Source organism: Vespula vulgaris, chromosome 4 (assembly GCF_905475345.1).
Source record: "Vespula vulgaris chromosome 4, iyVesVulg1.1, whole genome shotgun sequence".
Lineage (NCBI taxonomy): Eukaryota > Metazoa > Arthropoda > Insecta > Hymenoptera > Vespidae > Vespula > Vespula vulgaris.
The window spans coordinates 9,646,228-9,674,192 of NC_066589.1; the positions used below are offsets into that span (position 1 = coordinate 9,646,228).

The 27,965-nt window shown below is 31.2% G+C and overlaps 6 protein-coding genes across 19 annotated transcripts in view; 2 read left to right on the top strand and 4 right to left on the bottom strand.

The window, feature by feature from the left end:
• The window catches only part of LOC127063040 (uncharacterized), a 79,906-nt gene extending 75,009 nt beyond the window's left edge, over positions 1 to 4,897 (bottom strand). For both annotated transcript variants that reach the window (XR_007781247.1, XR_007781248.1), the window contains exons 1-2: positions 4,740 to 4,897; positions 4,413 to 4,521 (exon numbers count right to left, since the gene is read on the bottom strand). The gene's annotated coding sequence lies outside the window, so the exon portion shown is untranslated. The remainder of the gene's footprint in view (positions 1 to 4,412; positions 4,522 to 4,739) is intronic.
• A 261-nt stretch (positions 4,898 to 5,158) lies between these two features.
• Positions 5,159 to 11,670, bottom strand: LOC127063337 (delta-1-pyrroline-5-carboxylate dehydrogenase, mitochondrial). Its single transcript, XM_050992980.1, has 7 exons — positions 11,244 to 11,670; positions 9,035 to 9,248; positions 8,533 to 8,964; positions 8,051 to 8,461; positions 7,813 to 7,991; positions 7,534 to 7,722; positions 5,159 to 7,450 (listed from the first exon to the last, which is right to left on the bottom strand). The coding sequence occupies exons 1-7, from the start codon at positions 11,285 to 11,287 to the stop codon at positions 7,216 to 7,218; spliced, it is 1,704 nt and encodes a 567-aa protein (XP_050848937.1). The 5' UTR covers positions 11,288 to 11,670; the 3' UTR covers positions 5,159 to 7,215.
• A 1,001-nt stretch (positions 11,671 to 12,671) lies between these two features.
• LOC127063336 (pre-mRNA-processing factor 40 homolog A) lies at positions 12,672 to 16,608 on the bottom strand. 4 transcript variants are annotated; one of them, XM_050992978.1, is made up of 8 exons: positions 16,590 to 16,608; positions 15,586 to 15,814; positions 15,122 to 15,509; positions 14,602 to 15,033; positions 14,075 to 14,543; positions 13,360 to 13,995; positions 13,140 to 13,286; positions 12,672 to 13,031 (listed from the first exon to the last, which is right to left on the bottom strand). In XM_050992978.1, the coding sequence occupies exons 1-8, from the start codon at positions 16,590 to 16,592 to the stop codon at positions 12,834 to 12,836; spliced, it is 2,502 nt and encodes an 833-aa protein (XP_050848935.1). In that variant the 5' UTR covers positions 16,593 to 16,608; the 3' UTR covers positions 12,672 to 12,833. The 4 variants fall into 4 exon arrangements, with proteins under 4 accessions (XP_050848935.1, XP_050848933.1, XP_050848936.1 ...); XM_050992976.1 differs by lacking the exon at positions 16,590 to 16,608 and adding an exon at positions 16,360 to 16,466; XM_050992979.1 differs by lacking the exon at positions 16,590 to 16,608 and adding an exon at positions 16,229 to 16,363.
• A 9-nt stretch (positions 16,609 to 16,617) lies between these two features.
• LOC127063341 (uncharacterized) lies at positions 16,618 to 20,047 on the top strand. Of its 7 annotated transcripts, none has more exons than XM_050992994.1 (6): positions 16,667 to 16,757; positions 16,943 to 17,348; positions 18,555 to 18,956; positions 19,053 to 19,248; positions 19,322 to 19,537; positions 19,634 to 20,047. In XM_050992994.1, exons 3-6 carry the CDS (start codon positions 18,599 to 18,601, stop codon positions 19,887 to 19,889), a joined length of 1,026 nt encoding a protein of 341 aa, XP_050848951.1. In that variant the 5' UTR covers positions 16,667 to 16,757; positions 16,943 to 17,348; positions 18,555 to 18,598; the 3' UTR covers positions 19,890 to 20,047. The 7 variants fall into 7 exon arrangements, with proteins under 7 accessions (XP_050848954.1, XP_050848951.1, XP_050848953.1 ...); XM_050992993.1 differs by lacking the exons at positions 16,667 to 16,757; positions 16,943 to 17,348 and adding an exon at positions 18,061 to 18,422 and having other exon boundaries at positions 18,555 to 18,778; positions 18,860 to 18,956; XM_050992997.1 differs by lacking the exon at positions 16,943 to 17,348 and having other exon boundaries at positions 16,618 to 16,757.
• LOC127063345 (putative hydroxypyruvate isomerase) lies at positions 19,923 to 21,429 on the bottom strand. The gene is made up of 5 exons (XM_050993005.1): positions 21,090 to 21,429; positions 20,712 to 20,823; positions 20,450 to 20,622; positions 20,254 to 20,373; positions 19,923 to 20,182 (listed from the first exon to the last, which is right to left on the bottom strand). The coding sequence occupies exons 1-5, from the start codon at positions 21,283 to 21,285 to the stop codon at positions 19,995 to 19,997; spliced, it is 789 nt and encodes a 262-aa protein (XP_050848962.1). The 5' UTR covers positions 21,286 to 21,429; the 3' UTR covers positions 19,923 to 19,994.
• Positions 21,430 to 21,947: 518 nt separating this feature from the next.
• LOC127063343 (palmitoyltransferase ZDHHC2-like) lies at positions 21,948 to 27,901 on the top strand. 4 transcript variants are annotated; one of them, XM_050992999.1, is made up of 11 exons: positions 21,948 to 22,329; positions 22,548 to 22,574; positions 22,662 to 22,756; positions 22,841 to 22,961; positions 23,030 to 23,253; positions 23,327 to 23,456; positions 23,538 to 23,664; positions 24,798 to 24,884; positions 25,948 to 26,075; positions 26,782 to 26,841; positions 27,338 to 27,901. In XM_050992999.1, exons 1-10 carry the CDS (start codon positions 22,182 to 22,184, stop codon positions 26,799 to 26,801), a joined length of 1,107 nt encoding a protein of 368 aa, XP_050848956.1. In that variant the 5' UTR covers positions 21,948 to 22,181; the 3' UTR covers positions 26,802 to 26,841; positions 27,338 to 27,901. The 4 variants fall into 4 exon arrangements, with proteins under 4 accessions (XP_050848956.1, XP_050848957.1, XP_050848958.1 ...); XM_050993000.1 differs by lacking the exon at positions 24,798 to 24,884; XM_050993001.1 differs by lacking the exons at positions 24,798 to 24,884; positions 26,782 to 26,841.
• Positions 27,902 to 27,965: the final 64 nt, after the last annotated feature.

Consider the following 27,965-nt stretch of genomic DNA (forward strand, 5'->3'; position numbering starts at 1 on the left):
TACAAAAGGGTTCTCTTTCATACTTCCGACAAATGCAAACACAGTTTCGTTTCGTCTCGTTTCGTTTAATCGAGTCCCGTCCCGGTATTATTCTTCGTCATCGTGAAAAATTCGATTTCGTGTATTATTGTATCACGTGTATTATTACTGATCTTTCAATCTATTGCATTTTTATGAATGTGTAGGTACTCGCGTTTGCACGTACGCGATATTAATAATAATTCGGCGGTGTTGAACGGTGAAGAGAACATATTTTTAAGAACCATTGAAATTCTCTTAATTATTATCTTAATATCGTATATCCATCCGCATATCTACGATCGTGTTACTTATTTGCAAGCAGATACGAAAATATTTGCATTTTATTCGAATAAGAAAAGTATAAAAAAAATTTCGATACGATCGTCACAAAAAAAAAAAGAAACGAACAAAAAGAAAAGAAAGAAAAAAATGTATACCTAATGATATTATTATAATTATTTGTGTAAACGTCTTTACATCGAATAATGTTATTTTCTTTTACTAACAGGTGTATAGAAGAAACGTACGCTTATTTTAGCTTTGAAGGATAAAAAGAACATTTCGTTTCGAATGTAGGCCGTAGTGTTGACGCGTCTACGAGACCTGCAGCTTACAAGAGAATTGCTCCTAGAAAAGCTCGTTTCTAGTACGCGCGATACATTCTTGATCACAATGCCGTAACTTTCTGCCTCGGACGAAAAGTGAGAAGAGATGGTAGACACTGATCTCGTTTACATCGTTTTCCTCTTCGAAAGACCGTGAAATACGGTTTTCATTGTACGATGTGCAACATCGTGTTAAACTGTTTTATTCGCTAACTCGACACCGATCGTCATTAACACTGTACATATGTATGTATGTATGTTGGAATATATATCGGGAATATATATCGTCGAAAAATAATAAAACAAAAAATTGTTGAATACTCGACTCATGTTTAATGGGATTTAAAAAATTTTGTTTCTCATTAAAACTTTCTAATAAATTTTTCTTTTTCTTTCCTTCTTTCCAAAAAAATATCTAAATAATGGCAAAAATTGTACATTACGATGACGATAGAACATCGAATCGATATCAAGAGAAACGATGAATTTAATTGATAAAATTGAATAAGTGTCTCCAATTGTAAAATAATTTTTATATGATACACTCTTGTTCGACAAATTATTGAAGGAATTATTGAACGAAAGAAGGAAGAAAGGAGAAATCTTGTTTCGAGATTATTAAAAACAAAAAAGAAAGAAAGAAGGAAGGAAGAGGACGAAAGAAGAATTGAAATAGTCTCGAGCATAAGTTGCATCGAAAGAAATATTTAAAGTTGCTGATCTTCGGCAGAAAGTCGCTGACGATTAATCGACGAATCCTGACGCGGTTCGACGAAAATCGTCGCTCTGTGGAAATGAACGAAGACGATTCAAAGACGAGAAGGCTAGGGATGGGAAGAAGGAAGAGGAGAAGGAAGAAGAGGAGAAAGAGGAGGAAGAGGAGGAGGAGGAGGAGGGAAAGGAGAAGGAGAAAGGGTGGAGTAGAAGGAAGAGGCCCTATGGGAAGGAGAGAAGGCTCGGAATATCGGTTGGTGGAGGGCAAAGCGAGGCTGAATATTCCAATGTACGTGCCGATCAATAAATAGACGCAATTCCTACAAAGGTATCCTGCGGGACCTCCCGCTTATCCATTACCAGCTACTATTCAGGAGCGCGAGCAGAACTCGACGAATGATGACCCATATATATAATTCTCTTGATATGTAAATAACGAGAGATATGAAATATCGATTAGATGGGATTTAGACGAGACTCTCTGCCTATACTACCATATACATGTATGATTATATATATATATATGTATGTATATATGTGTGTGTGTTTGTGTATAATATTTTATTATTATTATATATACATATAATGTGTAGATATAAATATATAGCGTGAAGAACGTATAACTTTGTTGTTTTGATTCGTTTCAAAATTTTATGGGAAGGAGAGAAATTTATGTATGTATGTATATATTTTATATATATATATCTTATAAAAAAAGAAAAGTGCATTACAATCGACTAACTCGTATTCAAATTAAACGATACTTCCTATGACTCGCAATTATTTAGATTGATTTTCAAATTACACGATTCCACCCTGTATAATGTCTGTCAACTAAATAGAAACCATAGATACGTATGGTACGTGTATACGCATTTACAGCAACTCGTACGTTAGAGCGAGTTCGCACATATCGCTTTACATTGCTCCCTCCTATTTCCCCTTTCATCCAGCTCGTTTCCCCTTTCCCCGTTACTACCAAACCTCGCAGGATATTCACACTCCGAACTTTAGAAATTAGGCAGATAATGAAAGCGATCTCTCGATTGGCTCTATAGGAATAGCAACGGGCTTCTGAATTCTCATCGATACGATTGGCGTAGATACGATTTACTCTCACCCTATATATGCCGTATCATCGGTACTACGTTCTTTCACAAAAGAGCTTACTACTTTTCCGTTTGAGAAGGAAAATCGCTTTCTCTCTCTCTCGATAGCTCCGTGAAGAAATTCCTCGTGATAGCGGGCCGATAAAAAGCGAGACATCTGGTCAGTCTACCCTCTTTCTCTCTCTCACTCAGTCTCCCCCACTCGAGTATAGTGCCACTACTGCGGTAGTAGTGTTTAGAAAAAGTCAAGAAGAGAAAGAGAGAGAAAGAGAGAAAACGAGAGAGAGAGAGAGAGAGAGAGAGAGAGAGAAAGCAAGCAAGAGGATAAACGTAGCCTCGAGAAAGGGCTCCACGAGAGAGTAACGAAAGATGGATGAAGAAAGGAAAAAAGCGTCGCTTGAAGTTACTGGCAGAAAGGAGGAGAAGGAGAAGGAGAAGGAGAAGGAGGAGGAGGAGGAGGAGGAGGAGGAAGGTAGAAAGATGGGGGAGGTGAGGATGGGGGGTCGAAGGGGGAGCCGAGGCTACGATGTTAGTTCAGCCACAGCATCTATTCGTGAAAAGGTGAGTATCTTGATTTGAGTGAACGTTTCAGAACTGAACGCTCGAAAAACTCGTAAAAAAGCTGGAAGAAGGCCAGGAAATCCTCTGGTCGAGCCATTAACGGCGACTTCCCCTAAGCCTTTCAATCCTTCTCCTCCACCTCCCTCCCTCATCTATTCACCCTCACTCTCCTTCTTCCTCTTCCTCTTCCTCATCCTTCTCTTCCTCCTTTTCCTCGACCACCATTGCCGACGCCTTCTTCGACTACTACCCTCCATCTCCTACCCCCTCATACCCCCTAACCTACCCTCGTCCTTCTCCTTCTCCTCCTCCTCCTCCTTCTCCTCCTCCTCCTCCTTCTCCTCCTCGAATCGACACCACTTTAACCGACCAAGTTTTTTCTCTTCTCATAGAAGATTCGAACAGGAGAAAAAGTTAAGTCGATCGATCGGAGCCGATTTTTTAATCAGGTTTGGACAAGCCGAGTCGCGACCATGATTGAATACGTCTTAAGGTTATCGGAGAATCCGATATGATATCGATCGTGACACGTAACCATAAGTAAAAATCTATGATAGAGTCCGAATGGTTCTGTTATTGATTATATTCAATGCGTTTTGTGAAAAATATTTCTTACGCTTCTCTTCTTTTTTTCTTTTTTTTTTTTTTTTTTTTTTTTTTTTTTAATTTAATTTCGATCGTTCGTTTCGATCCCTTCGAGTAATTTTTATAGGTTAGAAAGCCAATGGCGGATTTACGCACCATGCAATGGGTGACTCGACTCGCCTCGGGGCCCCGTGAGACACTGGGACGCATTTCCACCCTCCTCCTCCTCCTCCTCCTACCTCCCCTTCACCTTCTCACCAACGATATAAATTTTATATTACACGTATAATAAATTCAATTTAATATCTGCTGGTCCGTTATATAATTTTAATTTCTATATTTGTGCGACTACGTATAATTGAATTTGGACAGTGGATTTCTCGCTTCATCGTTTTCATGAATAGTCCAAGCGAGAAAATATACATCGTGCGGAATTGATTTATTTTAATGGGGACCCCTCCTAAAATTTGTAACCTCTCGGTCCCCTTGAAAGCTAAATTCGCCATTGGTTAGAACTTATTCGTTCTATATGCTAATAGTTATATGTTAATTCGATCGATACATAGTAATTACGACTTTGTTATTACAAATTTAATCGTGAGATTTATCACACGTTTGCTTTTTATATCTATTCTACTAGATTTACTTCGATATGAAAATATTTTGTAAAATTTGCGAATATTTTATAAAATGCTAATCCGATTAAGAAAGAAAAAGGTATCCATTCGAATTTGTAATGATTAACATATTAATCGTTATCGTGCATTTGCTTCTTATTATCTAAGCAAAAATTCTAGTAATACTTGGATGTAAATACCTTATAATAATCCGGATCTCTGCAATAGAATTATCATGAAGATTTCGTGATGCGTCTCTGAAAGATGTAATCTGAAAGATGTAATTGGAAGATCCTCGAGGCTGATTTTCTGAAAAATTCATAACACAATTATGCAATATATGAAATAACCGGCAGTTCTTGATATTTGCTCTAAGATAATTTGTTTCGAAAGATAAATATGAACAATGATATTATTGACGCGATGACAAAAAATCAACAACGATGATATTTCTCAGCAAAATTGTAAAGTAATAAAAAATGAAACGACAAAAATATAAATTTGAAATGAACATTCTAATTATTTACCGATTAGCACGAATTTTTATTGAATATTCGATAAACGTATTCAAAATCTATGATAATCACTTTTAACGAACTAATATATGCAAGAAAATCACAAAAGAAAGAAATTTTGAAAGAAAACACTTTTCCGAGATGTTTTCCTTCGCATTCGACCGTTACGAATAAAAGAAGATCGAAACGGAAGTAATTTCTGAAGAAATTACAATTACAATCTTCCAATCAGAAAGCGCGAATTTTATAAGGACGATAACGATTGGTCGATCTAATGTGGCGTGACGCGTCGACCAATCAGCGCTGAGTCGAATCGGAAGTATCTTCTTGGCACGAATATCTATAATTCAAAACTCATTTCTACATCCGATAATTCTCGAATTAATGTAAGAATTAAATTTATTATCGTTGTGAATATCTCAAGAAGCATGTCTGTTGAAAATCATATTTTTCTTTATTCATGTTATGTCGTAACACATATAACATAACCATGATATAATGGTTACATTAACATAAACATAATATAATTAATAATACATAGTTACGTGAAATTTCGTTTGGAAATATCCCTTGGCTTAACCAAATCTTATTTTATTGTATATTATGCTTCATGTGTTTATAAAATTTGTATCAATTATCAGACGCATTATTATTAAAGTTGAACACAGTATTACCAGTAGAAGAAATCGATATGCGAGCGTTGTGAATAGCATTTCATTTTATTGCTATTTTACAGTTCAAATAAATTACATCGTAACATCCGTCAATGTATCTAGTATACCTTCAATCGTTTATTGATAATTATTGATCATTGTTTGACTCGTGGCACCAATATCTTCGTTAAATCACATTCAAGACAAGCAACAGTTGCATAACGATTACAGAAATTTCTTTCCGCGGTGCAAGACTTATAGGAATTATTATTTTACATAGATCTACTATTTCATAGTAATAATAATAATTAGAATAATAATAATATTAATAATAATAATTATAATCATAATTATAATTATAATTATATCACAAAAAAGGCGCCGATCATATAAGAAAACAAATTATATTGTGTTGTACATTGTATTAATGATATATCCAATAACTATTAGCCATATATATATATATTCTAACTGTTCAGATTACCAAAGTGATTCTGTGAATAAAGTATCACTAGCAATTGCTCGTTGAACTACATATTGAGAAATGCATACATACATACATACATATATGTATATGTATATACATACACATGATACATGTTTATATATAAATATATCATATAAATATATCAGCAACACAAATTTTCTACATAACAGCAGTATCTAAATGCTCTAAAAAGATGTGTCGTTTTTAAATTCTATATAATTATAAACCAATTAATAAAAATACTACAACACATCGATTAAATAATCGATTTTTATAACGTATGACTTATAATTAGAAAATTTTAACAATGCTTACGAATAAAGCTCCGTCGCATACGAATCCTGTTATCATATTTACTTCGTACGTCAGAAAATAAGAAAAAAAAAACAAAAAAAAACGAAAAAAAACAAAAAGAACAAAGATAAATAATTTAATAATTGTTCATTCGAGCAATTTGAAAATCATTTCGAACAGCTAATCTGTATTTCTCTTTCGCATGATATAAACGTTATAATGTATACTCATTTCTGACCCACGAATCGTGTCCTGAACTATAGTAACTTTGAAAATAAGGCTACCTTAAACATCTTCATTCACTTTGTGATATTTTCCTGAGGCGTTGATGTATTTATAAGAAAGCTCTAAATTACATGCAATAATATAAATCACATTTATACGCTTTGTTAACGGCATTATCGAAGCTTATTTTAGAGAACACATCGAACCGATATTTCTATGTCTACTAAAATATTTTGAACGTAAAAGAATTCATTTCTCTCGTTTTGCAGAACACAAAATCGACAATGTAATATATGTATATATATATAATATATATAATATAATATATATGATATATATGTATATATATAGTATATATATAATATATATGTGTGAATGTGTGTGTGTATATATATATATATATATTATCAAAGTCTGTAAACGTATTATAAACGTAATTCTATGTAGGCATAAACTACATACACGTAATAACTCTCTCTCTCTCTCTCTCTCTCTCTCTCTCTCACGCTCTCTCTTTCTCTCTCTCTCGCTCTCTCTTTCTAAGGATCATACTTTGTTATTTACATTTACAGCCTTCAAAAAATTGATTTTTAAATACGCCGAAAACAAATCGAGGTTGCCTCGCAAGTCTAACTAGCGATATTTACTCGTATATTTAAACTTATCCACATTAAGAAATGCACGAGACGATCCCGTTATTTTTACAACTATAGACATTCGGCATCGCATCTCAATTAGAAGTGCGATATAATCGCTCAGCGATACGCGCGCGCACCTATACTTGTATTATTATATTATTTAAATCGATATTTAGACAATACTCGAGTGTTTACGACCTCATGTACGGATAGTCATATTCTTTCAAAGGAACAAATGTTTCTTTAATTGCCTGAGGTGACGCCCAACGTAGAGCATAATGAGGACCACCGGCTTTATCATTCGTACCGGACATTCTGCTACCACCAAAAGGCTGTTGGCCAACAACCGAACCAGTCGATTTATCGTTTACATAAAAGTTACCTGCCGTGTATTTGAGTTCTTCCAATGCTCTTTTCGCCCATTGCCTGTTAAAATTTACACGAACACAACATTATATTTTTTTATCCCGCATTATCCTAAGATATCTAAACTACGTAATAAAACTTACTCGTCCTGAGTAAATATCGCTCCTGTCAATGCATAAGGCGTCGAAGATTCGACCAATTTCATCGTTTCATCGAGTTTCGAATCTTTGTAAACATAAATGGTTAATACAGGTCCAAATATTTCTTCCGTCATGATTTTTTCATTTGGATTCTTTGTCGTTATTATCGTCGGTTGGATGAAGTATCCAACGCTTTGAAAAAAAAGAGAATTTTTTTTTTTTTTTTTTTTTAAAGGAAACATGTCGACAAATTGTTTGATACTTACGATCTCTAAGACTTACCTGTCGTCGTATTGGCCACCTCCGATAATTTCTAAGTCACTAGACTTTTTAGCATGCTCGATATAACCAGAAATTCTCTTAAACGCCACGGCATCGATAACGGCTCCAGCAAAAATAGAGAAATCTCTAACGTCGCCTATTTTAAGTTTTTCGCGTGTAGATAAAAGACCGTCCTTTATCTGAAATCAATTTCAAGATATGGAGAAACGTTTAATTCGGTAAATGTTTAATAGCTTACCTTACTCCATAAAGATTCAGGAATATACATTCTACTACACGCCGAGCACTTCTGACCATTAAATTCGAAAGCACTTTTTATTGTCCCGATAACGACCGTTTGTACGTCGGCACTTGGATGAACGAAGTGATAATTCTTACCACCGCATTCTCCTACCAATTTTGGATAATTCTTGTATTTTGCCAAATTTTTTCCAACTTGCATCCATAAACGATTAAATGTCGGTACTGATCCGGTAAAGTTAATACCAGACAAGTAAGGAGAGGCAGTTATCGTATCTCCAAAAACCGGACCTTCGCAAGGAACAAAATTCACAACGCCTGGTGGTACACCAGCTTCTCTACATATTTTGAAGATCCACCAATTGGAAAGCAAAGCAGTATCTGATGGTTTCCATAAAACTGCATTTCCCTATATAAATCAAATTTACTCGTGCGAATTTTTTTACTGTACCGATTTGGAGAGATTAAAAAAATACAAACCATTAAGGCTGGAGTATAACTAAGATTACCACCAATAGCGGTAAAATTGAAAGGTGATACAGCAGCAACAAAACCATCCATTCCGCGATACCTCAACGAATTCAATACGGTGTTGGTCGGTGAAATTGGTTTATACTTCAAAGCGTCCTTAACAAAGTATCCTTGTATTTTGAAGAAATCGATTAATTCAGCGGCGCTATCGATCTCTGCCTGAATAACTGATTTACTCTGTCCGAGCATAGTGGCAGCATTTAAGTGTTGTCTATATTTCTTTGACATGAGGTTAGCAGCCTTTATCCATATTTCCAATCGTTTTTCAATAGGACACTTCTCCCATTCCCTTTGAGCTTTCACAGCAACGTCTATAGCTTTCTGTATTAAATCTGGCGTGGCCCAATAATATTTAGCAAGTTTAGCTTTATGATTATGTGGCTACAAAGTAATATAGTTTAAAAGATTTATCTTTTTTATCATAAATTTATGAGAATCTACAATTATGTACCATGACTTGATATTTGCATAAATCCGTCTTGATCTCTTTGTCACCGATCACTAATGGTACTTCGGTACATTCGGATGCCATTTCATCCAAGACCTTTTCTAACTCAGCCCGTTCCTTGCTTCCTTTTGTGTAACCTAGAATAGGTTCGTTCTCCAATGGTAAGTCTGGAGGATTCGGTATAGGCACTATAGATCCTAGGCATCTTGTACCTACTCTGCAAATAATAATATAAAATAAATAAAGCCGGAAGTGGAAGAAGAAAATAAACAAACGTGATGGTTCTCTCAATAAAATTATCTTTCTGTCTCAAAGGAAGATAAGATACAAGTAAATATTGAAAGTAAAGCAGGGTGATATCTTTTTTAAATATTTATCTGTGTACAGACACGTAACTTGGGACACTCTGTTCACAGTATTATCTCAACGAGATTAATTATGCAAAAGTTTAAACAAAACATTAATCCAACTCGGATACAAAGCTACGTATAAATTAACAAAGATTGAAGTAAAAAAAAAAATTTTGCGTTAGAAAAAAATACATCGAGATGAAAAAAACGAATTTTTCCAAAAATGCATCAAACTTGGAAACTTATGAGATATTATATAAATATAAATGCAGCGGTACAAGAGGATGTTATTTTTACTAGCGTTTATGTGTCAAATACTTTATGGTCAAAGACTGTTACATAACATAATATAACCAGTGACCCATTTTATTAGGATTATCTCTCTAAAAATAATGTAAATAGTTATAGATAACAATATTAATAACATATTCGCTTGTCAAAAAGATAATAAAATTCACAAGATAAAACGAAGATAATTAATTAATGAGTCTCGAACGAATGTGTCAAATTCGAGAAACATAGTAATACGGACATAAATTATTTTTAACGTTGTTAACGTACTAATTATATATTTCTAAGGTCACGAATCAAAAAAATAAAAAGAAAAAAGTTAAAGAAAAGAAAAGATATTGAGAAAAGACATAAGCGAAACGTCGAAAGATATATATAAAATATGTATGTAGTATGTATAGTACGTGACGTCACTTATCGCGTATCGATATATTAAAAGATTGAAAAACAAAAAAGAACGAAATATATTTTATACAGAAGACGAATGGAATTCAAATAAAACGTAGCCTACTAACGTGATTATAACAATATAATTCGAGATAAGCGACAAAATTAATATCCACGGTAACAGATGTTAAAGAACGCCGCGTAGTCATGAAAACGACCGCTCAAGGATAAAATCGCTATCGCTTTCATCGATGCTTCTTTTCCCAACGAAATTCGTACTTAACGCGAAGAAAATTCGAACGTATTTTTACAAACAATTCATTGATACAATTTATCAGTAAACTTAAAAAAAAAGAGAGAGAGAAGAAAAAAAACAGAAAATTTCTTATCAACCACGAAAGAGAATCACAAAGAATAAAAGACCATTGACTAATTAATCCGAATGAACGTAAGTAATTGACAATTACGAGAGAGATTGAAAAACGTTTAGGGGGAAAAAAAAAAAAGGAAAAGAGAAAGAAAAAATGGCATGGATGACTCATAAACGTATGAAATCAAAGCACATGCACATTCTTCGCTGAAATATACACACACGTAAATATATAAGAACGAATCCTATTGAGATTATGAAATAGAGCATATATAAGAACTAATTGGTCAACGACCCATTCGAACGTCGAATTCGTTTTCGTCGAGTGGAAAATTTTAAAATAGTGAAAGGATATAGAACCTTCTTTTTTCTTATATACATATATACAGAGGAATTAAAAATATATAGGAAAAAAAAAGAAGCAGCTATAATGTAAGATAAACATGTAAGAAACGTTTTTGAAACGCGTACGCAATACATAACATTTGTTCGTAAACCTTTTCACATGCACGTAACACACAGCAAACTCACAGAGAAACAAACAACAAACAAATAGAAAATTATTCTTGTCGATATGACACATACAGCATATGAGAGACAGTGCACGTAGGACAACTACTAGAGAGTGCATACCCGTGTAATACGTACATAGGACATAGGACACGTATTAAAATATACGTAGCACACGGGCCAATGCGCGAAAATAATCAATATATTCTCTAGTATTCGGTTTGATGTCAGAAGAAAAAAAGCATGTCATAGATGGAATCATTATTCAAGGACAATGAAATATATTCCTTACGCTTTTACTCACTTTTGGCTATTCGTAATAAAAGCTTGACGACAGATATTCAACATCGTGCTTCGTAGCTCTTCGGCCCTTCTCCCTTTTGGCTTACTCGAACGCCCCCTCTCACTCTCGCTCTCGATCACGTTCTCTCACTCCCTCTCTCTCTCTCTCTCTCCCTCTCTCTCTCTCTCTCTCTCTCTCTATCCGTATCTCTATCCTTTTTTCTCTTCCCTTTACCAGACTTCTCTTCGAGTCTCTATCTTCTCCCTTCGTTTGACTAAGTTGGCTTAGTTGAGTTTTCAAATCGAAGGACAAATTTCATTTACCTGTGTCCGTCCCTCTATCCCTCTTTTTCTCTCTTTCTCTCAACGAACCGAACCTCCGGAATCACGAAAGGCGACAACAGCAATCATCGGACAAATGGTAAACCTAACCACCTTCGCGAACCCCACTCCTTGCAAATTTGGACGCGTAAAAGCAGGGCCGTAGTAGCAAGGTACTACCCAATTACAATAAACTCGACGCATGCGCTGATTTTAGCATAAAAGAAGGAAAAAGGAAAGAAAAAAGAAATTGAGGCTATCCTCTAACGAGAATAATTCGATAACGTTACGTGGAAGAACTCATTTTAGCGTTCTCGTTATCCTCTTTTCGATCAATTCGAAAATTTTATATATATATATATATATGTATGTGTGTGTATATATGTAGATATATTCGTCAAAGACTTCTCTCTAATCCAACGACTATTCTCCGCTAATAATATCTTGAGCAAATTTAGACTATTGAAAATTATTTCATCGTAAAATTTCTGTTCGATCGAATGTCTTTTGAATTATGGCGGTCAAAACAAAGAAAGAAAGAAAGAACAAATTCTTCAAATAATCGCGTAACGCGATTTTACATATTTTTTGTTTTCGTTTATTTATAATATATAGGTATATATGTATATAATTTATTCGCGTATGTATTCTTTATTCACGATTCAAGGATTTTACAACGGAATAAATTTATATACATGAGTTGCACTAAAATAATATCGATACTGACGTAAATAGTACCGAAGGTCGAACGTATCTATAAACTGTATGGATATTTATTTTGTTAAAGATCAATTGCTTTTGAATTCTTGTAATTTTTTATTTCGTAACGTGGATTACTAATTGTAAACTATTAATGTTCGATTTGGATTTTCTTTATAACAAATGAAATAAATAAAGGTGCGCCATCCATACGACGTCGAATTGCGCCTAATAGCATGCAAAGAAATAACAAACTGAAACAATGGAAGCAAATAAGTAGGCGCATATTTTATCTTATTTCTTATCGGTGTATAAAAATGAACGTTTAGCAAATACACGGATGGATTTATTCGTTTGAAATATACATATATGATAATAATATATATTCGATTTTTATCATCGGAGGTTGTCAAGTATAAATTCAACGAACTAGTCGGTATATCGAATTTATTTCCTTACATACATATAATATATATTTTTTTAAAGAATTGTACTTACATATTGAAAATTAATGATGTATATTCAAAAATGAATTTTGAATATTAATTAAAATACTTAACTATTAAAATATGATTTTATTTTGATCTGCGTATTAATTATCTTCTTGTTGCATCTGCAACTCTCGAAGAAGTTGTGCTCTTTGTTTTTCTAATTCATCTTCGGAAAGTTCATGATGCTCTGTATTTTCATTAATAGATCCTTCGCTATGAACGGACGGTCTTCTATGCTTATCTTCTTTTCGTCTTCTTTCTGGAGACTCTTCGGAGGATGGTAGTCTTGAATGTGAACGCTGCAAATCACACGTATATAAAGAATATTTTATTTCATAAGGACATTGTAAGAAAAATATAGTAGCAAATACATATATATATATTTTTTTTTAAATTACGTCACTTACAGAATGACTTCGACCTCTTTTCTTTTTACTTTTCTTTCTTTTTGTCTTTCTTGTGTCGGATTCGGAACTATCCGTTTTACTAGCGATACTTGCAGAACGCGATTTGTGTCGTTTTTTCTTCAATCCTTTCTCACTCCCTTCGGACTCCTATTAAATAATAACACGTGTTAATATCTTATGCAAACGAAGACACATATAAAAAAATAAAAATTCTACGTACGCTATGAGACCGTGATCGAGATTTTCGTTTCATCTTTTTGGTTTTCTTCTTCTTACTCCTGATATGATGATGACTACAACTTTCTTCGAGCTCATGTTGATAATCCTTAAAAATTCTTATTCTTTCACTTTCCAATGTTATCGCTTTGAAATCTGGCTCTTCTTCCAATTTATTTCTCACATCTTCCCACGTCATTTGATAATCGACGTTGATAGTTTTTAATAAATTTTTGAAGCTTGTTTCTAGTTTTTTAAATTTTCGTGTTTCCTCTTTAACACGTTCCTTCTCTCGTGCTTCGGCTTTTTCAAGAAGCAAATTGTACGTCAGCTTGACGTTTCCTGCGTCTAGAGTAGCAGACTTTCGATCTTCGCAAACAACCGTAGCGAACTCTTCGAACGTGGTATTAACTTGTACCTCGAAATTTTTATCTTTAAGAATCTCTCGAATAATTTTTTTTTCGTCGTGGAATCTGGACTTGAGGTCCTCGACGTAAAATTTAAATAGATCTAAGGGAGTTGATCCTGGTTGTCCTAGCATAACTGAAAAGCGTAAATCTGCCGATAGCATCGGATAAAGTTCTACCCAAAGCGACATGGACGTTAATTTTCCTTGTTCGTGAAGCTCGTCCAATAAACTCTAAAATATAGGATATAAGATAAGAGATTACATATATTAAAAAATAAATTAAGTTCAAACAAGGGAAACAAGTATTTACAATGAAACCATCACGATTTTTTCTTTCTTGTCGCTTCCTCCGTTTTTTCTCACGTTCCTTTTCCTCTTCCTCGTCCTTTTCCAAATGTCGAATATGATTTTCAAATACTAATAAAGCATCGTCTTTGTCCATTTCAAGTAAATCCGCATCTTCCGCAAAGGCTGAATGTTGTAAGAGCAATGCTTGTGCTTCTTGCCACGTGGTTCTATACGTGACATCTGTCATCGTATCCAAAACTTGTGCCAACCGTTTGGTATTTCTTTTCTTTAATTGTTTTGCCTCTTCTTTTTCACGTTTCGCCAAATTAAATATAACATCTTCGTAAATATCCCTTCTATCTGGATCTCCTACTGCCCTCCATATTTCCAAGTTGCCAAACATTTCTTCGCACTTGTAATACTTAGTAGTACTTGTCATTCTTTCGTTCTCTAACAAAAATTGTTCTAAATCTTCTTTGGCTTTTTTCAATCTGTCGATAAAAGTTGCACCTTAAAAATTGTATTCATCAATTTCAAATCAAAAATTACCTTAATCTTTCTTGTTCTCGTTCCTCCTTAAGTTTCTGCGTTTTATATGCATTAAATGCTTGTTTACGTTCGTTTAATTTCTTCATTTGTGGATATCTTGGATCATTTTGAATTAATTTTACTGCCTGTTCCCATGTAGCATTAGACGGTACATCTCTTTCCTTTAATAATTCCTTAAATGCTTCTATCGCTTCTTTTTTATCTTTAAACTGCATTTTGGGTTCGGGTGTACTTGTTCGACTATCGTTTGCTGATCCCTTCGCGGAATTACTATCTTCATCTGGTTTTGTAGGCGGTGTCGGAATATTTATAGCCGCAAGTGTCGCGGCCATAGCTTGTTCGATCGCAGACTTTCCTCCAGGTTCGGGCGTACTTGTTTGCGATAAAGTGCTAATATTTGGAGACAAATGTTGTATAGCTACCGGAACTATACTGTAAAAAATAACGCATAAAGAATAAACAGAAGCATATTTAAAATGATCGAACGTCGAACAATGTAAAACTTTGTTATGTTACTAACGTATTTGTAGCACTTGCAACTACTGCAGCTGCAACAGCTGCAGCTTCTTCGGCTGCAATTCTAGTTTTCAGTTCTTCCAACTCTGTAGGAATAGTCCATCTGGATTCTTTAGTAGTTACGTTATGATAATATACTTTTCCATTTTCTGATTTATATTCTTTCCATGGGCACTGCGACAACAATAATTCGCTCGGCGTTTTTAATTCGTCTGGTTTCTCCCATAGTGATTGTTTAGTAACGCTGTTGTAGTAATAAGTACGACCGTCCGGAGCTTTATGTTCGGTCCAGTCAGTTTTTTTTTCTGACGACACGGGTACACCTGGTGCAGTTTCGCTTGCTATAGGAGTTGGGGGTGGGATTCCTGGAGCTGTTATTTGTGGCGGTGCTGCTGTAATATTCCATAAAAAAAAATAAAGACCAAGTTAATACCAGTATCGACCAAACCTTTCATAAAACTTACTAACCTATTACTCCACTTTCTGGTGTAGGCGTAGCAGTAATTGGAAAACTAAAACCTGGTGGAGGAATAGAAAACTGAGGTGGCATTATCCCTGGTGGACCAGGCGGTAAACTAGGAGGAGGAATAAAAGATGCTGCAGGCATAATAGGCGGTACAAAGCCAGATGTCATATTAGGTGTTGCCGGTGGAAATCCAGGTACTGCGGCAGGTGGTGGAATTCCATCATTGGAGGCCTACAATACATAAAATAAAACAATAATAAAAAATAATATTACATACCTTTTTACTTCCATAAATCTATGCTTAGACATAAAAATATATACGTCACATTTATCTATTTATCGTACAACAAAATAACGAATTAACCTAAAATTACCATTGCAAAATATAATATATTTGATTGGCACGTTACAACGAATTCATTAAAAGTTTAACTTTTGTATTAATTTATGAATTATATTCATAAATATTATAAAAAAACATTGTCAAAATATCGCATAATGAAAAACAGAGAGCATTGAATATTCGAAACGATTTGAAGTTGGTTTACATGCAGAGGTCGTTTTTGAACTATGGAAATAAATATATATACGATGCGCGATTGTGTGTTTCAATACTGATCTTGAGATTAAATATACAAAGCTCACAATGATTTACGCCGACAACGAGTACAAGTCGGTCGAGTAATTCTTCCACCGATTTTAATAAAGAAGTTTTCATTTCAGGAATTTCAACAAAGTAATCATGCACCATCAACAAAAACGAACTTTTGACTAACTTTGTCATTTATCGTATTAGTTTTCTTTTCCATTTCGACGAATGAAAAAAATTCAGAAATCTCTATTTCCGTCAAGCAAACTTCGATAATTTCATAACGATCTAAACAAAATATAATATACGCGTGTACAGACGTACAATAAACCAATATTTAAACAATAGTAAATCCGCTTAAATATTACATGACTCGTAACGCGCGTTAAATACAAAACAAGGTTAATTTAATATTACCATAAATACATGTTTTGAACTTGCGATCGTAGGCTACGTCTAACGTCAACAAAAACAAACCATTGATCGACTTTGACGATTATTGGATCAGTTTACTGTTGTACTCCGACGAGTGAACATCGAAGATCTCTCAGGATGTCTCTCTACAGATATTAACGAAGACTCAAAGTAAGTATATTTTTATATCACACATTTCTTTAATAATTTCTATTGTTTCTTGTTACAACAGTGATATTAATTATTTTGTTTATATTTTTCTCTTTCAAAACTTCATTGCAAACGCGCGCATAAAAATGAACCAATCGAATGCAATGTTTGTCGTTCGCGCTTCGCGTTCGCGATTTAAAAACAAGTGTTTTTGCATCGATTGCGTGCAATGCAGTCATTAGAGTCAGTGTTTGTTCGTAAAGAGTTTTGCTTTTTTAACAATAGCACAGATTGTGTTTATAAAAGATAGTAGAATCTCGTAGAGTAAATTCAATGAGCGTACGTTAATAAATAACTATCGTAAATTAGAGTCAGTGCATCATTGAAGAGGATCTGAATCAATTTCGATAACATGGATTTTAAAATAGAATCATCGTTGTTTTAACAGTCACGTTTGTTCACGGGCACGATTAAAAGTTTTACCAGGAACTTCGTTTTAGTCCTCGAAATTACGATTAAATAGCATCGAAAACTGTATCGAGGATTTTAGAATAGAGTCAAGGTCATCTCATGGATCTTCATAAGCAGTAATCTCCGTGTGAAAAAATCTGGGTATACGATCACATTTTATATCAAGCTGTTTAATATCATAGCTGTTTAAATGAGATTTTAACTTTTTAAAGTTTAATTATAAAAAGAAAAATAATACAATGTTTCTTCGATTAACAAACACTTTTCGATTAATTTATTTTCAGATAAAAGTATAATTTGACGTATGATTTATTATTTTTGCTAAATTATTTTTACTAGATAGAAGTATTTCTATTACGCACTAATTTAATTGTTATTGTATGTAACTCAGTTTTATTGTTTGTGCGTACAAGAGGTATAACGTATACAAGCTTATACGTCGATGTGATAAGCACGTAATAGATTTTATTTACACAAATAAAGATTTTTGGATGTTTTATATATTAATAATATTTGCAGCGTAATTAGAAAAAAGCGAAGGGTATTGATAACAGAATTCAAAGACGCTTTAAGGGTCAATATTCGATACCGAATGTAGGTTATGGAAATAACAAAAAGACTCACGTATTACTTAGCAGTTTTCATAAAGTACTTGTACGTAATATAAAGGTTTCTGATTCTTAAATGATTTCACGTAAAAATTTGTACGACATAGAATTAATTTTATTTGAATTCTTTACAAGTACGTTCAATAGTTTCCTTTTCGTCCCCCCCCCTTTTTTTTTTTTTTTTTTTTTTTTAATACTAGATTTCGAATATATTAGGTTAGGTAGATAATAATGTTTTTTTTTTTTTTTTATAATCTATATAAAACGTTTATTAGTATTATTTTCGATTTTAATTTTGAAAACAATATTGAATTTTGCTTTTATTTCGCAATTATAACACCAGGTGACGCTTCAATAGAATGCTCACCAAATCAACAACCAAACGTGTGTAGCTGAGCAAAAGTAAGGAACACGTGTTTAAATTAGATTCTTTAAAACAATAGTGTAATGTTTACATGTGAACATAAAAAAATTGTGTAGCAGTAATAAACAGATATAATACTTCGTGTTTATAAAGTTAATATAAATTTCGTGAAAATGAAACGATTATTAGAAGGCGTTATAGATGAGGTTATTATACAACCTAAAACAGTAAAACCTATGATCGGTAAATTAAATATGAATTGATAAGACACTTATAAATAGTTATTATATTTTATATATTTCTATATAATCAAGAATTATTTATTTAACAATAATTTTCTATAAAGTTAAGTCTTTTAATGTTTTTATGTATCAGTTAACTTTCAAAACGGCGAGCTAAAAGATGAAGCAACAGAGACTATGTCTTGTGGCCTTTTCTATGATAAACAAAAAGAAAAGAAATTACTGGCTTTGTCCAATGGACAAATTGTTTATAAAGGTTACACGCCAGATAATAAACAGCAGTTTATGCAGACAATGCTTGTACTTCATAATAAAAAGACTGGGAAAATTAGATTGGTTCAAGCAGAAAGGTGGTCTGTAAGTCCTGTTCTTCATAAACAAGTGATAGATAATAATAAAAATACAGATGCTGACAGAATTGCTTTATTGAACAAACAGTTTGGTTCAAAAAAAGTAAAAAGAAAAACAGAGCAGTTTGAAAGAATGAAGATTAATGTCAATGCTGTTAAAGATGATCTTGAAAAAACTGTTTCAAGTAAAATAATTAATATTATTAATTTTTTCTTTTTGTTTTTTCGTTACTTTTCCTTTGATAAAAAATTTATAATAAAATGATTTATTCTTATCATAGATATAGAAATAAATAAAGAAGATCTAGAGACACAGATAATAGATAATGACTATGTAACCAACATACATTTACCTCAATGTAACAGAGATGCTACTAACATAAAAGATGTTTATAATATAAATGATATCATACCAGAAAATAAGTTAGAAACTCTCAATGAAACGGCTAAAGAAACTATCAATCGTGTTCCTGAAGGGTAACTTTGCTTTATGTATATATTATATTGTCAGTACTAATAAGATACTCATGTTCTTTTATTCTATTTATAGCAAATCAAAGTTTTTCACACATGCCTTAAGATTTTTGAAGTCTGACCCAGATAATATAAAGAAAGTTGCTCTTTTATTGTATATTGAAGCAGTTGCCAAATGGTTAAACATGCCCATAAAGGATGCAAAAAAACGTGGGATTAATATTTGCCCTTATTCGGAAGAAGTTAATTCATATATTATTGAAACTTATAGCATACAAAGTTATAGTGGAAGGTAAATAATTTTTATTTTCATTTATATTTCATAGATTGTACTTTATGAACAGCTGAAATATTGATTTTGTATTATGTTAATAATACATTTTTTTAGGTTGAGACCTGCCAGTATGAAAGATAAAGCTATCATACATTGCATAATTTTAGGCTTGATTATTTCTGACTTTGTAATAGATCTAGAATTACTTGCAACTATGTTACATAATCGAATAGGAATTAGAAAATTAATAGATCTTGCTAAAATAATTGCAGCTGTGCCTAACAAAAATGACAAAAAAACATTCACTTTAAGACTTCCTCTACCAGAACAAGTCGCTATGGTTAAAAAAGGAAAAAAGAAACGATCTTAAATATTATAAAAAATAAAAACATAGAAAAACAAATTGTAATATAACATATATTATATTTTTTAAAATTATTATATATCAGGTATATAAGGTAGATGTATCATAATATTACAAAGAATAACCAAATTTTGTTATCCATTTTAATCCGTCGACAGTATTTGCTTTTGGTACATATTCCAAACCGATATATCCTTGATAACCTTTATTTTCCAGTAATGAAAGAATATATTTGTAATCTATCTCACCTGTGGTATCTGGCTCATGTCTGTGCGGTACCTGAGCTATTTGAATATGACCTGAAATAATAATTTGTATAATTTTATTATTATACATAAACAAAATATATGATAAATTTGTTAATATATACCAATGAAAGGAAGCAACTCTTCGATATTACGCGTAAGATTGCCACAACAATGTTGCATGTGAAAAATATCAAGTTGCAATTTTAAATGAGGACTATTAATCTTTTTTACAATGTTCAAGCCTGTGACAAACATGAAAAGAAATTATTATATGTATATTATAATTTCATATATTTTTGTTATCAATTAAAATTTTACCTTTTGAAAAATTGTTCATATAATAATTTGGTACAGTAATGCTATTGATCGGTTCAATAACACCTATTAATCCTTCTTCTTTAAATTTCTCTACAGCATACAACAAATTTTTTTCATAAACTTTATCATTGTCTACAGTTGGATTATTTACTTTTCCAGACATAACATGTATCCTATGGAGGAATAGTATTAACTATTTTAATAACAAAACATGTAAATATCGTAATGAATTATCAAAAAATTATAATCATCGATTACGTACAATTTACAATTTAATGCTTTTGCATATCGTATGGTTGTTTCGATGCTTTTTTTAAACGACTCTTCTTGTCCAGGTATCGCAGCAAATCCCAATTCGCCTTTCGACGTATCACCTAAAAAAAAAAAAAAATCAATAAAATTATAAGGTTTAATAACAAAATTAATGAAACCTTATGAAAGATAGATCAATGACAAAAATTTGTCAATTAAAAAGTTCGAGAGATCGATGCAAGTATTTTTTAAATTTCGCGCCTTCATTTTCGCGCCTATGATTAGCTACAACGTAGTAAATAAATAAAGAACAAATAAATAGGTAATACTAATAATTATATATATATAAAAAACTAAATTTTTTCAATATTAATTATTTAAAACGTACCTGTAAATACATTAATGAGGATTTGTTCGATATTTGCTTTATTTTTTGCGTTAGCTACTTCCTCCGGAGAGAAACCCAATGGAAAACCACTTTCAACAGCCTTGAAGCCAGCCTCTTTAGCAAGTTGGTATCTTTCGATTAAACTTGGACCTTCCAGAAACATAAAAGATAAATTGCTTACGAATTTTAAACCCATATTTTCGTCTGTATCTTCGAATAATTAAACGTAACGCTCAAAGTCAAGATGATAATCTATTTAAAACTTTATTATCGAAGTACTCTATCTTTATATATTAGATAAGAACAGTGTTAAATACACACAGATAAAGCTGGAGTATTCATAGATGGCGTATTAAACTTCGAACGATTTTTAAATTTGATCTTTATCTCTAAAATGTATAAATTATTCTTTAATAGTTATTCATAGATTTTTATTTGTTTTATAATTTATTATTAATATTTCACGATTTTAAAGGATTAATAATATCTTCGTTGTAAATACTATTAAAATCAATTATGTTAACGGGATATGATGATATATACGTGATTACGTTCTTTTAACACATCAGATTCCATCTTTGATATATTATTATTCAATAATTATACGAACTTCCATTAATTCTTGTTATCCAATCACCTTTATTCAGATTAGATAATAAAGAAAGAAATAAAGAAGAAACGTTTAACGCGTTTTCAAAAGTTATCAATATATTCCAATGATATACTAGATACAAGAGAATTGTGGTGATGTTTCAAGGATGCGATTTCAGCTTTAAGATTTATACCGGCCAAAATATCATATGTTTGTTTTATTTTCCATGAAATTGGTTCCACTGCAGTTATTTTTCTGTGGTATGTAATCAGAAGCGAATAGCGTTCGTAACCTTTATTATTTCTATTCCTGTGTATATTCATAGTTAGTAAAAACAAGTCATATGCAATGAATTACAATTTGTGCTTTTTCGTAATGCGATAAATTGTTATGTTGTCACCTTTAAGGTTTTTTCTATAAAGATTTATTGCAATGATATATCGGCCAGTATGTGTAAAAAATAATGTACCGACTAAAAGAGCAAAGGCACTAAACTATATATGCATATCATCGATTCGATAAATATAATGGGGAAGCAAAGTGAATCATGTTGGTGGTGTGTAAAAATTCTCAAATGGTTTCCAGTCATTTTCATCTTAACGATCGTTGTTTGGTCTTACTACGCATTCGTTGTGCAACTATGTTATTGTAAGTAATATACAGCTAAAAGATTACTTTTTATAAAAACATAGATATAAGATAATTATTACAATTGTTTGTCCTTGTTATTATACAGTTACCAACATAGTATTGATTATTCGATCCAAATTTTACTTATTGTACATTTATCATCACTTGTTTGTATGTTGGTATAGTTATTGAATCTTTAATTAATTAACTAACCGTTAATATTTATTTTATTTTAGATAGAATAGAAAATGAAGTTCAGAAAGGTACGTATATTTATATTCTAGTTTGAAAGCTCGAGATATTCTGTACTTTAGAGATAACAAAGATTAATTGTTTTTATTTCTTTATAGCATTCTATCTAATTTTCTTCCATATATTATTTCTGCTCTTCTTATGGTCTTATTGGCAAACGGTATTCACAGACTTAGTACCTGTCCCGGATAAGGTATATATTTGAAAATATTGTAGCAATTATATATTATTGTACACTTTACGTTGTGAAATAGGATGATTTGTTTATTTATTATAGTTTAAAATACCAGAGGTAGAAATAGAAAAACTGGAACAAGCAGAAACAGAAGAAGCTATTAGACAAATCTTGGAAAGATTTGCGCAAGATCTACCAGTAACAAATCGTAGTATCAAAGGAGGTAATGAACAGTGTAGAATAAAATTTTTCTTCATTTTTTTCAATTGATTATTCATATGTAATATATAGGTATACGATTTTGTGAGAAATGTCACTTGATAAAGCCGGATCGAGCACATCATTGTAGCGTTTGTGGTACTTGTGTCTTAAAAATGGACCATCATTGCCCATGGGTAAACAACTGTGTAGGCTTCCACAATTACAAATTTTTTATGTTGTTCTTGGCATATGCCTTTCTTTATTGTATATTTCTAACAGCTACATCTTTACAATATGTTATACGCTTTTGGAAAGTAAGTAAACTTTCTCAAATGGAAAAATCTTATTACACGTACGAAATATTTTATTATAAATTTTTGTATATAGGGAGAATTAGAAGGAATGGGTAGGTTTCACTTGCTCTTCCTCTTTTTTGCTGCCTTAATGTTTGCAGTGAGCCTTAATTCTCTTTTCTTTTATCACTGCTACCTTGTGCTACATAATAGATCAACATTAGGTAAAAAAAATATATATGCATTGAAAGTTATTTATTATACTAACAAAACTGTAGTTAATTTCTATTTTCATTGACTTGTAGAAGCCTTCAGGCCTCCCATGTTTCTCACAGGAAAAGACAAAGATGGTTTTAGTCTTGGAAAATATAATAATTTTCAAGAAGTATTTGGCGATAATGCACGGCTCTGGTTCCTTCCTGTTTTTACTAGGTGAGTATATATGTTTTATATATTTGTCATCTATATTTATAATTATAATTATATATATCATAAATAATTAAATTAAATGTTACTTTAAGCAATAATAAAAACCATTTGCACAATATATTTTAATATGACTTATAAATAGAGTCAATGATAAATATAATCTATGTGTACATAGAAGTTAATTTAGATATTTGTATTTACACATATTAAATATCAATGTAAACATTTATTTTTATTGTGAAATTAGAATAGTAGTTGTACATATTGCTATTATATATTTTTCATTGTCATTTGATGTGCTATCAGCTGTTACTAGAAGATTTATGTTTAAAATTAGAAAAAATGCAGAGTTTATTTCTGCAAGATCCATTTCAAATATTATATTTTATAAAAACAAGTAATAATTCATTGCACAGATTTTGCATGACATTGTTGGAAATACATACATACATACATACATATATATATATATATATATATATATATATATATATATATATATCTGCTGAAAATGCACAGAAGATATTTCTTTGCATTATGTGCCTTTGTAAAACACCAAGGCTAATTTTCCATTCTGAAATATAAATTTTATAATTCTATTATTCATTCATTATTGATAGGGATGAATCTTTCTCAACAAAACTATGAATTATAATGATAAATAATTAAGTAATATATATAAATAATAAATTAAGCAAAATTTGCATGAATTAAAAAAAAAAAAAAATAGGTAGAATAGATTGACCTTAGACATATTTCTTTATTTTTTTGTTATGTTACACATCTATTTCATACTGTTGCATGTGTGGAAACAGTACAGTATAAAAGAAATATGGATTAGACTTCAGTTATGTAATTTTCAATAGATATAATTTTCATTATGGAGAGAAAAATTATATAACGCTCTTTAAGTGCATCATATATCTCGTAATGTTCCCAGTGGTTACATTATGCAAAGGACACGTTCTGTGTATCATATGCTAATTAAAATAGATATTCCTCATTGAAAACATCTTCATGTCAGTGATAAAAATATATTAATAGGACTTTTCGATATAGTATTTTCAGTAGTTCTTGAAAATTAAAATAACGATCATTATTCTTAAATTGGGTTGGATGCATTGGATGTGTTCTAGTCTTGGAAATGGTGTCACCTATCCAGTACGTTCGCAACAGCAGGGCATAACGAATACTTATGATTCCATGGGCAGTACTCGTAACAGGTCAGCATTTTAGAAAGGTCAAATACAATTGTAGTAACAATTTCAATTCTTTACTGTGGAACTCATATAATACTCATAAAATATGTACATAAAATATGTCATATACATGGAATACAATCTCTGTGCCTTCATGATGAAGATTTACCTTTTTTTTTTTTTTTTTTTTCCCCAGAGTTCCAAAGTAATGATATTGTATGAAATAATATTTTCAAATATGCCTGGTTGCATTTGTTTGCATCTATGATAAATAACTTAAATCATAACGAAAAATTATCATATTTAAAATCTTCATTAATCATTCAAGCAATATATTATATTTCTTGTGAATACTTTAAGCCCTTTAAAAATTTGGTTAATCCTTGTCTCTAATTTTTTTCCTGTACTATCTTACTAATACTAACATTACTCGTTTGTGTTGATCTTCATAGCTTTGATAAGCTTTAACTTAACGATTATTTTGCAATTGTATTTTAATAAGACTGACATACAAATAATGCATGGAAACAATACGTGTTTCCTTAGATTATTGTGTAGGCATGTGATATAGAGAATCATTTATATTAATATTATATTTATACATTCATTTTATAAATAGTACTCATATGTGTTAAATCCAAATATTATAAAAAAAGGTTTAAATTCAATACTAGTGTTAGATATAAAACATTTATAAAATAAGTAAGATAAGAAAATATTGGGAGAATTTCTTTGTTACCGTATAAATGCATGATTTCTATAGATATATAGTATTGTGTATTTCATTGTTGATTGTTGAATTAAATTCATTGATACATAATTCTCTAGTTTAAAAATATTGTGCATCTGGTTTTTACATCAAGTAAACATTTTTAAAACTGTAGAAGTGGCGTAACTATTCTGAAGAAAAATTTTTTACAAAATTAGAGCGTCCAACTAAAAGTAAATATCACAACAAATACAAGTATAAAATTAGGTAGAAGTATTAAAAAATTAAGGAAGACTAATTATATTAGTTACGCCATCTCTGGTAAACTTAGGGTAAACATAGGATGACATAGAGTAGAAGATAGGGTATGGGTTACAGTTTCGGAGATGGGGTAAACTTTCCCGAGCAGCTGTACAATGAAGATACTCATACTTTATTGGGAAATGGAGCCCAACAATGGGGTGATGAGACAGAACTTGGCTCTGCACCTTATATGTTTCAATCAGGTATTCTAGACCATGAATCCTTATATTGAGGTGTTAGATTAATCCAAATTTATAGTTGCATTCAAAATGTATTAAGGAACAGAATTACCTGATTATTAATTTTTTATATATTATAAATTAATAATTACTTATAAGCGTTGTGGAACCATTTTATTTATTAGAAAGTTTTTATGCTAAAAGCGCACGTTATGAAATCATATAAAAATACTATTTAATTATGCAGATATATTATTCTAACTTGAATGAATTTGCAATCTGAAGTGAAAGGAAGAATATCTTTACAAATTACTAACTGTTTGTTGTTATAACAATCATTGGTCCTTATTATAACCATAATTTATAACTAATCCACAAATAAGTATTCTATGAGAAATTGTATATATTATACTAGTTTTATTATAATAACAAATAGATTTTTCTCTTTGTGCATGATGTTTGTTTTTACATTATTGCTTTGTAATAATATTGTACAGAAATGCACATGTTTGAATTCTATCTATAAGCAAAAATATTACTAATTTTTAATAAATATACATGAGAGATACATATATTGTATTAATAGAGACAATATGCGATAAGAACAATATAAAATTTCATGAGTATATTAATTCAAAATATCTCTACTTGTACTGTTTTGATAAAAATCTGTGTACTAGTATAAGAGTATAATATGTAAATATGGTAATATGATTTTGGTTAACTACAGGTCCAATCTTTATCAAATGAATTTGGTAAGAGAAGCCACGATTTTGGTACTTGGTACAGGGTAATGTCCACTACATGTTTTGTTTAATTTGAAAAATAATTGTTTGAATATTTGATTACCAACAAAATGTGTGAAGTAAATAGATAAACATATTAACAAAATTTTGCATAAAATTTAATATATGTGTGTGGCATTTATTACATGATATAAAAATGTTAGCATTCCATTTAATGTTAACATAAAAAATAAACATCACTGTAACATTCTAAAGAAAAATCTATGTATGGTCATGTCACAATTGAAATGCAATAATATTTAATTTTTTACTTCATATTTAATATAGTAGTAAATATTGTTACTAATTATACATTTTTATACAAATTTATTTCTTATAAAAATACTAAGTAAAACCTGTCATAATATTTAACATAATTATATATCGTTTAAGCAAATCATTAGCAAACCAGCATATATATTATAGTATTGTAATGTTTATGAGGTTGTTTCCTAAAATAACATAATTATTATATATTGATGTTATATATATATTTTACAGCACTGCCATAATACCTCATGCTGTAAATGCCAATCAACCACTGGTGGATACAACAGAAATTGTTTGACATTTTTCATCAGTACTAGTGATCTTCATCTCTCATCTTGTTTCATAATCCAAGATACATAGACATTATTGAATTTCTGTAATCTGTTTACTGTCATACTTTATTAAATTTTGCAAATATTATTTGTCATAGTATGTCATCAGAACAATTTTAAAACAATTTAGATATATATGGCATTCATGGATTTACAGAGTGCCTTGTGCAAAAATATGCTTAATGTTGGCAGATCATGATATTAATGGTACTTTTCTTGAGACATATAATCATATAAAATAGTATAATGAGGCTCAGTATTTAGCATAACTTATGATATAAATTATGATAAATTTGTTCTGGTATTTTGAACCACTATTACATTATTCAAACAACTTCTCCATTATTCTTTACTGCTTAACAGAAAAGCATATTGCTAAAATTTGTTTATTCTAGTATTATCAATTTAATAAAATAAGTGTGCTATATATGAGTCTTGTATGTATACCTGCAAGAATCGTGTATCTTTTAAACAAAATGAGAGATACAAGTTGAAACGTTAATAATCACTCAGCATTATGAATATTA

What these genes read in the sequence shown, in the direction of transcription:
- LOC127063345 (XM_050993005.1), bottom strand. Translation starts at nt 21,285, where the DNA reads ATGGGTTTAAAATTCGTAAGCAATTTATCTTTTATGTTTCTGGAAGGT. An exon ending in CCTCATTAATGTATTTACAG is followed by an intron (nt 20,824 to 21,089) that starts GTACGTTTTAAA and finishes TTTTTTTTTTAG; the next exon opens with GTGATACGTCGAAAGGCGAA. An exon ending in AGAGTTGCTTCCTTTCATTG is followed by an intron (nt 20,183 to 20,253) that starts GTATATATTAAC and finishes TTATTATTTCAG; the next exon opens with GTCATATTCAAATAGCTCAG.
- LOC127063337 (XM_050992980.1), bottom strand. Translation starts at nt 11,287, where the DNA reads ATGTTGAATATCTGTCGTCAAGCTTTTATTACGAATAGCCAAAA. An exon ending in GTTATACTCCAGCCTTAATG is followed by an intron (nt 8,462 to 8,532) that starts GTTTGTATTTTT and finishes TGATTTATATAG; the next exon opens with GGAAATGCAGTTTTATGGAA. An exon ending in GCGATATTTACTCAGGACGA is followed by an intron (nt 7,451 to 7,533) that starts GTAAGTTTTATT and finishes AAATTTTAACAG; the next exon opens with GCAATGGGCGAAAAGAGCAT.
- LOC127063343 (XM_050992999.1), top strand. Translation starts at nt 22,182, where the DNA reads ATGCATATCATCGATTCGATAAATATAATGGGGAAGCAAAGTGAATCA. An exon ending in CGTTGTGCAACTATGTTATT is followed by an intron (nt 22,330 to 22,547) that starts GTAAGTAATATA and finishes ATTTTATTTTAG; the next exon opens with ATAGAATAGAAAATGAAGTT. An exon ending in AGAAAATGAAGTTCAGAAAG is followed by an intron (nt 22,575 to 22,661) that starts GTACGTATATTT and finishes ATTTCTTTATAG; the next exon opens with CATTCTATCTAATTTTCTTC.
- LOC127063336 (XM_050992976.1), bottom strand. Translation starts at nt 16,392, where the DNA reads ATGGAAAAGAAAACTAATACGATAAATGACAAA. An exon ending in CTAATACGATAAATGACAAA is followed by an intron (nt 15,815 to 16,359) that starts GTTAGTCAAAAG and finishes TATGTATTGTAG; the next exon opens with GCCTCCAATGATGGAATTCC. An exon ending in AAAGAGGTCGAAGTCATTCT is followed by an intron (nt 13,032 to 13,139) that starts GTAAGTGACGTA and finishes TGTGATTTGCAG; the next exon opens with CGTTCACATTCAAGACTACC.
- LOC127063341 (XM_050992992.1), top strand. Translation starts at nt 18,353, where the DNA reads ATGAAACGATTATTAGAAGGCGTTATAGATGAGGTTATTATACAACCT. An exon ending in AACAGTAAAACCTATGATCG is followed by an intron (nt 18,423 to 18,554) that starts GTAAATTAAATA and finishes TTTATGTATCAG; the next exon opens with TTAACTTTCAAAACGGCGAG. An exon ending in TCTTGAAAAAACTGTTTCAA is followed by an intron (nt 18,957 to 19,052) that starts GTAAAATAATTA and finishes TTCTTATCATAG; the next exon opens with ATATAGAAATAAATAAAGAA.